Raw genomic sequence first — 12,889 nt, forward strand, 5'->3', positions numbered from 1 at the left:
GATGTCGGGCAAATTTCATGAATAATTGAAACTTGAAAAATGTTAACTCCATCTTAGAGGAAAGAGACATCAAATTGATGGGCTTATAGCAAACATAAGTTATCGTGGCAGCAAACGGCAACAACATACATATCATTTAAATTGGTCAGCAGACAATTTTTTAAGTTTGCTGTGACATTAGCCAATAGACAGCGCTATTAAGTTTGCTGCGATATTGACTAAGTTTGTCGCAATAAAATAAGTGATATCAGTTGTTCCTACACAACGAGAATTGAATAGCTGCTCACTTACAATAAGAATCAACAATGTTTTTATAAAAAAAGAAAAAAGAGACGAAATTAAGACTTATGATTGAACTTACTGGTTACAAAATTCGCAGTCAATTAGACCTCCTTTTTGCCAGTTCTGAGGTCTTTGTCTCTTAATTTAAAAAATATTTTTGAAAAGAAAAAAAAATTATTCATAATAAAGCATAATAAAGTTTAGTTCTAGAAATTTTGACATAAATGTTCCGCATTGGGGCGCCATCTGATGATGTCACCCACGTGTGAGGACTTGCATGCTGCTGTCCTTAGAGAACACCTATTATAGGTAAGCAACTCTGCTTTCTTTCAGGCAGAACACCGGTTCCAGAGCCGCTTGCAGGATGTGAAGGATCGCCTGGAGCAGTCGGAGAGTACCAATCGCAGTATGCAGAACTACGTCCACTTCCTTAAATCATCTTATGCAAACGTATTTGGGGAAAGCATGCTGTCCAGTTCCCCCATCAGGCCTCGAACTCCACTTTGATGAGAGAAGACTTCTACTTTAGTGAGAGCTCTTACTATAAATCTTTCCTCCTTGGGTAAAGAAGGAAAGATTTACTCTGAGCTGTTGTGCATGGTGTATTGCCTCTGCTCTCTCTCCTGTGGACTTTGATTTATTTTGGCAGTTCCTGTTGGTTCTCTGCAGACTTAGAAGTTGTGAGTATAATATTAGAGACATCTAATGGGATATTGAGGGAAATATCCTACCATGCCCATTATTGTTCTGAGAATTCCAAGTCTGGCTGTGTTATCCCAGGAGAAGGGGTTTATATTTGTATTTCATCTCCATGGTTGTAGGGTCTTTGTTTCTGATGTTCTTATCTTGTGTGGAACAGCCTTTGTCTGCCTAATAGGATGTAAGTTCTCTAAGGAGTCCTCACGTCTCCTGCAAAACTACTCCAGCTTTCTGTGTGACCACCTCTCCTGCTCCTTGCACATCCATCCCTCCTTTATTCACTTTTGTATTTTTTATAGCATATTTATATGAGAAATTAACTCCTCAAATCAATGTTTGTGATTATGAAACTTGTGAATTTGCTCATGGTGTAAACTAAAAATGAAAAGGTGCTACAGTAAAATTTTGACATTTAAATTCCGCTGTGGATGTCTTGGGTAATCTTTTGTTAGGTGTAGTAGTATGAAAAATTTGAATAAGGGAAAGTAGCCTGTGTTGATTAAGGCCACTTACCCTCCAGTCCCCTCCTGGAGGCACAACTAACCAATTGGGTTTTCAGGATTGTCACAATGAATATGTATGAGATAGATTTGCATACCTTGGGTCTCCAATGTCTGCAAATCTATCTCATGCATATTCATTATGAATATCCTGAAAACCCTACTGGTCAGGTGTGCCTCCTGGTGGGAGTTGGGGAAACATTGGATTAAGGCTTGAGAAATGTTGCTGTGGGCCTCACAGTAACATTGCAAGTCTGAGACCATGCCCTGAATTGCAGTACTAGCCATCTTCACCAAGGGCTGAAGAGGCACTTCACTTCTGATTAGATACATGTTAGTGTCATGTTGAGGTTTTGGATCAAATTACTAACATTTGCTTTTATACATCCACCATTACCACCAATGAAATGGAGATCCTAAATGTATATAATTTTATCCATGGCTCTGTGAACAAACCTAAAAAAGATTCCATCTCCATCCCCAAATGGTATGAGAATGATACATCGTATGATGTCAGCAGAGGGACCCAGTGAGACATGGCTGTAGGAATGAGACCCCTATTTCTGTGATCAGTAAGGAAGCCAGTGAGACTGACAATGACTGCCCTGGGGAGTGGGGGAAGGAATAGGTTACAGTTCTCCTCTACTGATGTCATCATATAGTTTAAGGGCACTAATTACACTGCGATGCATTTAACTTGGCTTTATCATTTTCTCAGAGCTGGATTAAGGGGCAGGCCAACAGGGAGGTCATCAGGAACACCAACCAATAGTGCTTTGAAACCTCACCAGTGAGGGCGCCAACATGCCTTACTCCATCTCTGCATTTCCTTATCACCTCTTGTGTCTTTCTGCTGATCTTTTCATACTCTACTTCCAGCTGTTTTCTCCTGAGAGAAAGAAATAGTAGCATTAAATATCTCAGAAGTTCTGTAATGTATTTTTTCCCCTCAAGAAGCAGACTAAATTAGCCATTCCCTGTACGTACCAGGATCAGTCCAGGACACCTGGGTTGTGACTCCGCACCAGTAGATGGAGACAGACTAAAACTTGTGGGCTGAGCCATATAGGACCCTGTGCCAATCACAGCCCCTCAGTCTTACTCTGTCTCCAGTAGATGGTGCAGGTGCAGTCACAGCCCCTGCCTGGCATGATTCTGTTAGTCGGTCAGGTCCGGTTAGTTTTTATGTAACTTGGTGTTTTTGAGGTAAGCTTCGGTGAGCTTCTCAAAGTAGGTGTTTTCTTTTGGTTAGTAAAGCTGTCTGCCCTGCCTCCCAGGGGGGTTGAGAGGTCCTGAGGGGACTACCCCCCCCTGGTCGAGGCCGCTGCTAGGGTCGAGGACCCGGCTTACCTAGTAGCAGCGTCAGGGGTGACACCGGGGAGCCCGGTTCACTCACCCCTGCAGGAAAAGGGCTCCAGAACCAAGGACAGCTGCAAGCTTTGTAAAAAAAAAAAAAAAGGGGTTTTTTGTTTTCGTTGTGCCGGCTCTCCGTTTTCCTCGCGTCTCCGCTCTGTGTTTAGGGGGGGGGGCGCCGGTAGCAGGAGGGAGGTCGCCGGTTTTGAGTTTTTAATTTATTTGGAATTTCGCCGCGTTTCCCGCCCGTTTTGCGCCGCGATCGCCGGCATGCCTCGAGGGTCGGCCTGCGGCTCGGCACGTTAAAAAAAAAAAAAAAAAAAAAAAAATCGCGGCAACGTCTCCACAGCTCCTGGCTCACGGGCGGAGAAGGAGTGTCCGGATCGCCTCGGGGGGCCCGGTCCTGAACCGCGCGATCACCGCCGCGCGGGGGGGGGAGGCTCAGCTGATAGGCCCAAGAATTTTTCCCGCGCTGTGCGAGTGCGGCGGCCATTTTAGATTCCAGCCACAATTTTGCTCGGTTCACAGCAGGGGATACAGCTCCGCCCCCTGCGTTTTCGCTGCAGCGGGGTCCGGCGGGGGGGGGTCCCCACGGAGGGGCCTCGATCCCCGGTGGCTACCGCGGATGTTTCTTCAGATTCGGGTTCTTTTTTCATCTGTTTTGCACTTCTGTTGTGCAGGGTTTTCAAATATAAGCATAGTAAGCGCAGCCGGAGGGGCGTCGCGGGGGGGGCCACCCGCTGGTCTGCTCCAAAGAAGAAGAACACTATGGATGTTGCGGAGGGCTCTCGGGAGCCCTCGCGGTGGAAGCATCCGCCGCGTGCCGTCCCTCAGGAGTCTGAGAAGGAATCTTCATCGGCCGTTGACTCAGAGTCTCCAGAGGAGCCCCTGATGGGGGCCTAGGAGGCGGCTGCGGACGGCCCCGTCCAGCCCAGCACGGGCAAGTGGACACTAGCCGTGGAGGGGGATGACCCCAAGGTGGTGCGGCTATTTCGCAGGGAAAGCACTGTCCCCGCTGCTTCCAGCAATCCTTCAGGAATTGGCAATAGAGGCTCCGCCGGTGGTGGCACGTCCAGAGGCAAGCATGGATCCGGTGCTCTTAGGTCTCACGGGGCCAGCAGTAGCATTTCCTTTTCACTTTTCATCGACAGATATCCTGTTCAGTGAATGGGATACGCCGGAGTTACGCTTGCAGGTCAGTAAGGCCATGGACAAGCTTTACCCGCTACCCGAGGATGCGCTGGAACTCCTTCGACTGCCGCAGGTGGATTCCGCAGTCCCTGCGGTGATGAAGAGGTCGACCATTCCGGTTACGGGAGCCACGGCTCTCCGGGATCTACAGGATAGGAAGCTGGAAGTGCAACTCCAGAAGATTTGTGAAGTGTCTGCCCTGGGTGTGCGGGCTGCCATCTGTACCGTCTTCGCTATCCGAGTGAGTCTGCGCTGGGCCCAAGTTCTTCAGGCGAACGCAGGTCTGTCGGCGGCAGAAGCATCTCAGGCAGATAGGTGGAGGCAGCAATTGCGTATGGGGCAGATGCTCTCCACGGTTTCTGCGCTCATCCGCTAGGTCCGGGATGGCGGCTGTATCGGCGCGTCGCCTGCTGTGGCTGCGCAACTGGGCGGCAGATGGTTCGTCCACACCGGCTGCCCGAGGGCAGATTCAGGGCGCGCTCCTCCTTTTCGGCATCCCGTTTCCGAGGGCCCAGGAATTCGCGTCCTCAAAGGTCTGCCGGTCCTTCTTATGGGTCAGCTTCCTCCCGAATCCCTCAATGGCAGCAGTCTTTTCGGGGTACACGCTTCGGTGGACAGGGAGGAGCCCAAGTCTTCACAATGTTACGCGGCCGGCCCATCCCTCACCTCAGCCCCAGCACGTCGTTTCCAATGTAGGGGCGCGGTTAACCTTGTTGGTCGAGGAAGGGGCCAGGATAACGTCGGGCCAGTGGGTCCTCAACGTGATAAAGCAAGGCTACGCATTAGATTTTGTTCGTTCCCCAGCAGTCAAATTCCTGGTCTCGCCGTGCAAGGCTCCCGAAAAGAAGGCAGCAGTGCTAGACACCATCCGGCGCTTGGAAAATCTGGGAGTCATTTTCCCTGTTCCGATCTGTCAGCACGGCAAAGGGCGTTACTCCAATTACTTCATTGTTCCAAAGAAAGACGGCTCTTCAAGACCAATCCTGGAACTAAAAGGGGTGAACGGAGGCCTGCGTGTGCCTCACTTCAAAATGGAAAGTATTTGGTCGGTGATCGCCTCGGTGCGTACAGGAGAGTTCCTGGCCTCACTAGATCTCACGAAGGCGTACCTTCACGTAGGCATTCAACTGTCGTTTCAGCGATCCCTACGGTTCTGCGTCCTAGGGCGGCTTTCTCTATTCAGGGCTCTCCCGTTTGGGCTCGCAACGGCACCTCGTACGTTCACGAAGGTGATGGTCGTGGTGGCGGCGCAGCTACGCCGGGAGGGTTTCTGGTTCATCCTTACCTGGACGATTGGTTGATTGGTTCATCCTTACCTGGACGATTGGTTGATTCGGGCGAAGTCCGAGGATCAGTGTCGGCTGGCGGTGGCCAGGGGCCTACAACTCTTGCAGTCTCTAGGCTGGGTAGTCAATTTCAACAAGAGTCAAGTGGTACCCACGCAGACCTTGGAATACCTTCGACGACACGGTGCTGCGTGTTCCTATCGCAGGAACGAAGGTGCAAACTGCAGTCTCAAGTGAGGCGCTTGCTGTTGCTACGCCTACCACGGGTCGGCGATTACCTGATGGTCCTGGGTACTATGGCCTCCACTCTCGCGTTGGTCCCCTGGGCGTTCACTCATCTACGGCCATTGCGGTCGTCCTTACTATCCCGCTGGAAGCCGTTTTCGGGGGAATTCTACCGTCCACTTCCACTTGTAGGCCGGGCGAGATCCAGCCTGTCCTGGTGGCTTGATTCCAGTCATCTGACCTCTGGAGTGTCCCTCCTAGTGCCCAACTGGACAGTGGTGACCATGGACGCCAGTCTCTCCGGATAGGGAGCAGTCTGTCTAGGAAAGTCAGTTCAAGGCCTATGGTCAGCGTATCAGGCCCAATGGGCTATCTATCAACTGACTGGAGAACAGAGCGGTCCGTTTGACGCTGCACTCGTTCCTACCTCTGCTGAGGGGACGGGCAGTCCGTGTTTTGTCGGACAACGCAACCACAGTGGCCTACATCATTCTCCAAGGTGGGACGAGAAGCCCACGTCAATCGCCAAGGCGGGACGAGAAGTCCACAGGTAGCAGAGGAGGCGCGGCTCTTTATGGCTTGGTCGGAACTAATTCTCGACAACGTCGCAGCCTCTCACATCGACGGGGTCGACGACTTCCAGGCGGATTTCTCAGCCGTCATCGTCAGGATCCCGGGGAATGGGAGCTGGCGGACGAAGCGGTTCGCCTCATCGGCAAGACGTGGGGTATCCCCATATGGACTGGATGGCCGGAGGCCACAATGCGTAGGTTCCGCGATTCTTCAATTCGCTTCGAGAAAGGGGAGCAGAAGGAGTCGACGCATTGGTGCTTCCCTGGCCGACGGATGTCCGACTGTACGTTTTTTCCTCCGTGGTCGATGTTCGGCAAGATTCTGCGCCGCATAGAATTGCACCCGTTCAACGTGATCATGGTGGCTCCGGAATGGCCTCGCCGTCCGTGGTTCACGGACCTCATTCAGTTGGCCGGGGACGGCTACCATGCGTCCCATGCATCTCCAGGGGCTCGCGGGGCTCCTCCGTCAGGGCCCCGTCTGGTTGGCGGATGCGGATCCCTCCTGTCTCGCGGCATGGCGTTTGAGAGGACTCGGCTACAGAGGAAATGTTACTCTGCCGCGGTGATGGCTATGCTGCTGAGGTCCGGGAAGCAGTCTACGTCCTTGGCGTACGTCCGGGTCTCCGTAGTCTTTGAGGAATGGTGCGTGCAGCGGAGTGTGGTTTCTGCTGGTCTGGCCAAAGGCTTGGCATGCAGTTCCCTGCGGGTCCAGGTGGCGGCGCTTGGTTGCTGGCGGGTCCTGTTGTCTCCCGTTTTCTCTGAGGGGGCTAAGCATTTCCGTCCTCCATTGCGTTTCCCCTGCCCGTCCCGGAACCTTAATTGGGTTTTTTTTTCCACCTTGTGCACGGCACCGTTTGAACCTTGAATCGTACGAATCTTAAGGTTTTCACATTGTAGACTGTATTCTTGGTGGCGATTGCCTCAGCGCGGCACTTCTCCGAGTTGCAGGCTCTCTCCTGTAGAGATCCCTTTTTGCGTATTTCCGCCTCGGGGGTATCCTTGCGGTCGATCCCTTCCTCTCTACCTAAGGTCGTTTTTTCTTCTGAATCAGTCATTTGAGCTGTCCGCTTTGCGGCCGGGAGCTCCTCTGATCCCCTAGCGAGGGACTTAAAGAGGCTTGCTGTGCGAAGATCCCTTCTATCACGAATTCTTTCGGATAGCAAATCTTTTGTTTGTTTCCTTTTCGGGTCCAAAGAACAGGGGCCGCAGCATTCCACACGACGATTGCCCGTTTGGCTAAAAGAAACCATTGGTTTGGCATACCTCGTGTGGGGAAAACCGGTTCCTGGGGGCCTCCTCAGGGCTCACTCGACACGGTCCCCAGCTGCGTCTGGGGCGGAGTCTTCGCATGTGTCGCCTCCGGAGATTTGCAGGGCGGCTACCTGGAAGTTGTTCCATACCTTCATTAGACATTACCGGTTGGAGGTTCAGGCTACTGATTCTGGGGGTTTTGGAGAGTAGGTACTCCGAGCGGGACTCTCTGCTCTGCTCCCACCCTTGGTAATTTAGCTCTGGTACATCCCAGGTGTCCTGGACTGATCCTGGTACGTACAGGGAAAGGAAAATTAGTTTCTTACCTGATAATTTTCGTTCCTGTAGTACCAAGGATCAGTCCAGGATCCCGCCCGCAGCACTGCGTAGTAGTATTAGAGAGTCCGCTCAGTGTTTTCTTAGCTAACCTGGTCGCTTGTTTGCGCTCTGCTGGTTGCGGAGTCCAGTTCGGAAGGGGTTTGCGTTATGTTCGGTTTCCTTAAAGGTAGTTGGTAGCTAGTTCTAGTTGCATTTCTACTTTGACATTACGTAAGACTGAGGGGCTGTGATTGGCACAGGGTCCTATATGGCTCAGCCCACAAGTTTTAGTCTGTCTCCATCTACTGGTGCGGAGTCACAACCCAGGTGTCCTGGACTGATCCTTGGTACTACAGGAACGAAAATTATCAGGTAAGAAACTAATTTTCCTTTACATGTCTTTCTGCCGCGATCCTTTCTCAATCTCTCTCCTCCTCCACTGCAGGGGCTTGTGCGGTCGGCACAGCCCAGTTGGGGCAAGAGCCCGCTCACCCCTCCCTTCTGTGAGCCAGCAGTGAACAGTGAACCGGGAAATTAAGAGAAAAAAAGGGAGAAGAGGGCTCAGAAACCTGCAAAATAAAGAGAAGCAGCAGGACCACGTGGTGAGTGATACTGCTCCCACCCCCAACCCAGCCGGTCTAGCCCAGCACTGTTTTCAGGCATTTAAATTATAGACGCTTCCCTGGGCGTCCCTCTTTCTGCCGCGATCCTTTCTCAATCTCTCTCCTCCTCCACTGCAGGGGCTTGTGCGGTTGGCACAGCCCAGTCTGGGCAAGAGCCCGCTCACCCCTCTCTTCTGTGAGCGAACAGTGAACCGGGAAATTAAGAGAAAAAAAGGGAGAAGAGGGCTCAGAAACCTGCAAAATAAAGAGAAGCAGCAGGACCACGTGGTGAGTGATACTGCTCCCACCCCCATCCCAGCCAGTCTAGCCCAGCACTGTTTTCAGGCCCTTAAATTACAGACGCTCCCCGGGCCGTCGCGCGCCCGAAGGAGCGCGACCTAAAGGGCCTGCCCCATTAGTGCGCCCCTTCGTGCAGACCCGGAGGGCAGACTATACTCTTTACAGTCACTTCAACCCATTCCTCCTATGTCACTGCAGGGCCCTCAGGCAGCTACAAACCACCACTTCAGCTCCACGTAGCCCTGCAAGCAAACCTTGGCGGCGTTTCACCCCTCTTCTACCACACCCACACGGGGCCAACTCTAATCAGCCAACGCAATACCTTTAACACAATACAACAGTTTTTCAACGGTCTTTCATCAGCAGCCCAGGAAGACTTTCTCCCTTCCCATTCTTATCCAGTTCTCTAACATCCTCCGCCTGCCACCTCTTTACCCCCTCATTCCAGTCTACCACTCTTGCCAAACCGACATCCCAGAATGCATCCAGTTTTTACAATCCCGATTCTTCATCACTGCCTACCATTGATAGGAAAATCAACCAGGCAAGCACAACACCGCAACCTAAAATCCCTCACTCCAATGCTGATTACACCGATCACCCAACTTCTAGGCCTCACCCTATTTTCGCTATCATTATTCAACGCACAATCTCTAACCAAGAAATCACTGATTCTCGCCGACTATCTCTCCGACGCTAAGCCCGATATATGCGCAATAACTGAAACATGGCTTAAAGACTCAGACACAGCCATAATAAACCAACTACAGACGCTGACATATGACATCTTCTCACTCCCCAGACAGAAAAAAAGGGGAGGCGGAATTCTTTTAGCAACTAAAAAAAACTTAAGATTCTCTCAACACCCAGTCAACTCATACTCCAAACTAGAAATCAGCTTTTTCACTTCAGACCATCTTCAAATTCTACTTGTCTACGCTCCCCCGGGCCTCCTGGAAACAGATGCATCTCCTATGGTGGAAATAGTCTCAACTCTCCTCAACTTGGACGCCCCAGCCATTATCCTAGGTGATTTTAACCTGCATGTAGACAATCCCACTCTTACTACCAGCTGTGAAGCCTTTCTCACAGCCCTCTCAGCAATGGGATTCAAACAGATAGTGAACAAACCGACACACAAAGCCGGTCACACTCTGGACCTTATCTTTGTTAACAAAGACATCTATCCTGCATCGCTCCTCAATTGCAAGAAAGTACCTTGGTCAGACCACACTCTTATTTCGACCTCATTCTCACTGAAAGAATCCAGCACCCCCCACGTTCCTTCACCCACATTTCTTTACAGAAAATCTTGCTCCTCAGAAGACCTTAAGAACCTCCTGACCGCTCAACTTCCCCTTATAGACCTCACCGACCCGAACACGGCTCTCTGCTCTTGGAACAAAATTACAGAAGATATAGCCAACAAGCTCTGCCCACTATCTACAAAAAGGGCACACTCAAATGCTTCCAAAAGATAACCTTGGTTCACCAATGAACTTAGAAGGCTAAAACAATGCTTAAGGCAGAAAGAGAGCAAATGGCGCAAAGCCCCATGTGCTAGCACACTCTCCGCCTACAAATCTACACTACACCAATACAAGTCCTCTACTCTAAAATCAAAAAGGGGCTTTTACGCCTCCAAGATCCATAACCTGGTCTTCGATGCCAAAGCACTCTTTGCCTACGTATCTAGCCTTACCCAAATCATCCCCCTGGAAGTTCCTAGCAACCTAGCACAAGCTAAAGCGGAAGAACTAGCTCTATTTTTCCAAAACAAAATTGCCAGCCTTCTAACACAGCTGCCCTCCAATACCACCTCATACTCGTCTTCTTTTAATCTCTACTTCAAAAGCACCCGTCTTGAAGCTTTCGATTCCATCTCCTCCACTGAGATACAAGTAGCACTAAGGAGAATGAAACCTTCCTCTCATCCTACGGATCACATTCCTACGAAACTCCTCTTGACAATTCCAGACTCCATTTCCAAAATTCTGGCGGACATCATTAATTGTTCTCTCTCCCAAGGACTCTACCCAGAGGACCTTAAATTGGCTTCTCTCAAACCACTCCTAAAAAAACCCAATCTGGATCCTAAAGACCCAAATAACTTCCGCCCGATCGCCAACCTGCCCTTCATAGCAAAACTCATGGAAAAATTAGTGAACACTCAACTTTCAGACTACTTAGAAGATAATAATCTCCTGTTCCCCTCCCAACATGGGTTCCGCAAAGCCTTTAGCACAGAATCACTCATTTCCCTGACAGACAACCTCATCATGGGCCTCGACAAAGGACAATCATTTCTACTGATTCTACTGGACCTCTCGGCAGCGTTTGACACTGTCAATCACTCCATCCTCATAAATCAGTTGGCGGCAATAGGAATTACTGGCGCCGCACTTAATTGGTTCAAAACTTTTCTCAACAGAGGCTACAAGGTTAAAATCCAAAACAAAGAATCATCACGTTACAATTCAACCGTAGGAGTCCCACAGGGTTCCTCTCTGTCCCCTACGCTCTTTAACATCTATCTCTTACCGCTATGCCAGCTCCTCTCCAGCCTCAATATAAAACATTTTCTATATGTGGGCGATATTCAGATAATAATCCCTGTTAAAGACACATACTTGAAAACACTAGATCACTGGGAAAACTGCCACCAACAAATCAAACTCCTCCTCACTAGTCTAAACTTAGTATTAAATTCCTCCAAAACCGAACTCCTGCTCATCTCTCCCGAGAACAGTAACATCACTTCCACTCACCCTGGCATCCCACAATCCACGCAACTGAGAGACCTTGGAGTTTTAATTGACAATCGGATGAATTTGAAAGCTTCTATCAACAAAACTACCAAAGACTGTTTTCACAAACTCCAAGTCTTGAAAAGGATAAGACCTCTCTTTCACTTGCAGGACTTTAGAACAATCCTTCAGGCATTAGTTTTCTCAAAGTTAGACTATTGCAATTCTATCCTACTAGGTCTCCCTTCCTCCTATACCAAACCGCTTCAGATGGTACAAAATGCGGCAGCACGAATATTAACAAACACCAGAAGAAGAGATCACATCTCCCCTATCCTAAAAAGCCTTCATTGGCTGCCAGTGCACTTCAGAATTCTCTACAAATCCATCTCCGTTATCTACAAAATCATTCATCAACATACTTCTATCGACCTGCAAATTCCTCTCCTCTTACACAATTCTTCAAGACCTACCAGAGACGCATATAGAGGTTCACTCCAGGTTCCTCCAACCAAAGCCACTAGACATATTACCTTGAGAGATTGGGCCCTCTCTACCGCCGGTCCCCCTTTATGGAATTCCATCCCCCCAGACCTAAGACAGGAACCCTATCTCCCAACCTTCATGAAGAGACTTAAGACTTGGCTCTTCAAACAAGCTTTCCCGGACTCCAGCTAATGTCCTTCAACGTCAAGTTCTATAACACAACCAGCTCATTTAACTGTTCGTTGTAAATATTTAAAATGCTATTAACCTTTTCTTTTTCCTTCCTCTCCCAGTTTAAGCATCCCTGTTTTTTGTAACTGCTTTCTTCCGCATTACAGTTCGTTTGTTTTTTTTTCTTTCTATGCACCACTGTTTTAATGTAAACCAGCATGATGTGATTTTATCATGAATACCGGTATATAAAAACCTTAAATAAATAAATAAATAAAATAAACATGTGGCGACGTCATCTTTTGGCACTGAATGGACTCGTCTGTCCAAGCTAGTAGAGCTTTAGCTCTGAGTATGTGCAGGAGTTCCTGCATGGGCATTGCCTCTTGAGCCTCCACATTCATTTTTTGTCCGAGCTTTAACACAGACATGTACTCTCTCTCCTTAACTTTTTTCCCTAATTTTTAGTATAACTTTATTCAGTTTTGGTTGCCTTGTTCCCTTGGCAATCCTGTAACATCACTAATAAGTGCTCTTCAAACAAAAAAAAGGAAAAAGTAAGAGGACAAATGCTTCTCTCAGAAAGTTCTTGCCTCATTGAAATGTCCCATGAGAAGGAGCTGATGTTCATCAGCTTTAACACTGGATTTGTGGTAAAGTGATATCAATAACAAATGGCCATGAATTTTGCTACATTTGCTTGAGGCTGGAACATGATCAACAAAATTGTTGTGATTGCAGTCGGCTGTCTCCACGCACTCAATGCTCTGGGATGCATCGCATTGCATAAATCTCTTCGGAGTTGCAGCAGATCCTTCTCACGTGGTGCAGCATCGTCTGGCAATCTCCAGAGTGGCAGCTCATCCAGATCTCCCTTCGTGCAGGCTGAAGCCATGGGGTCGC

General features: G+C 49.3%; 1 protein-coding gene across 1 annotated transcript in view; it reads left to right on the forward strand.

Moving 5' to 3' along the window:
• Positions 1 to 1,402, forward strand: part of ODF2 (outer dense fiber of sperm tails 2) — a 385,587-nt gene extending 384,185 nt beyond the window's left edge. Inside the window, exon 21 of the mRNA XM_029613214.1 lies at positions 616 to 1,402. Within this exon, the coding sequence (XP_029469074.1) occupies positions 616 to 789 (174 nt within the window). The 3' untranslated portion in view covers positions 790 to 1,402. The remainder of the gene's footprint in view (positions 1 to 615) is intronic.
• Positions 1,403 to 12,889: the final 11,487 nt, after the last annotated feature.

The sequence above is a fragment of the Rhinatrema bivittatum genome, chromosome 8 (genome assembly GCF_901001135.1).
Source record: "Rhinatrema bivittatum chromosome 8, aRhiBiv1.1, whole genome shotgun sequence".
NCBI lineage: Eukaryota > Metazoa > Chordata > Amphibia > Gymnophiona > Rhinatrematidae > Rhinatrema > Rhinatrema bivittatum.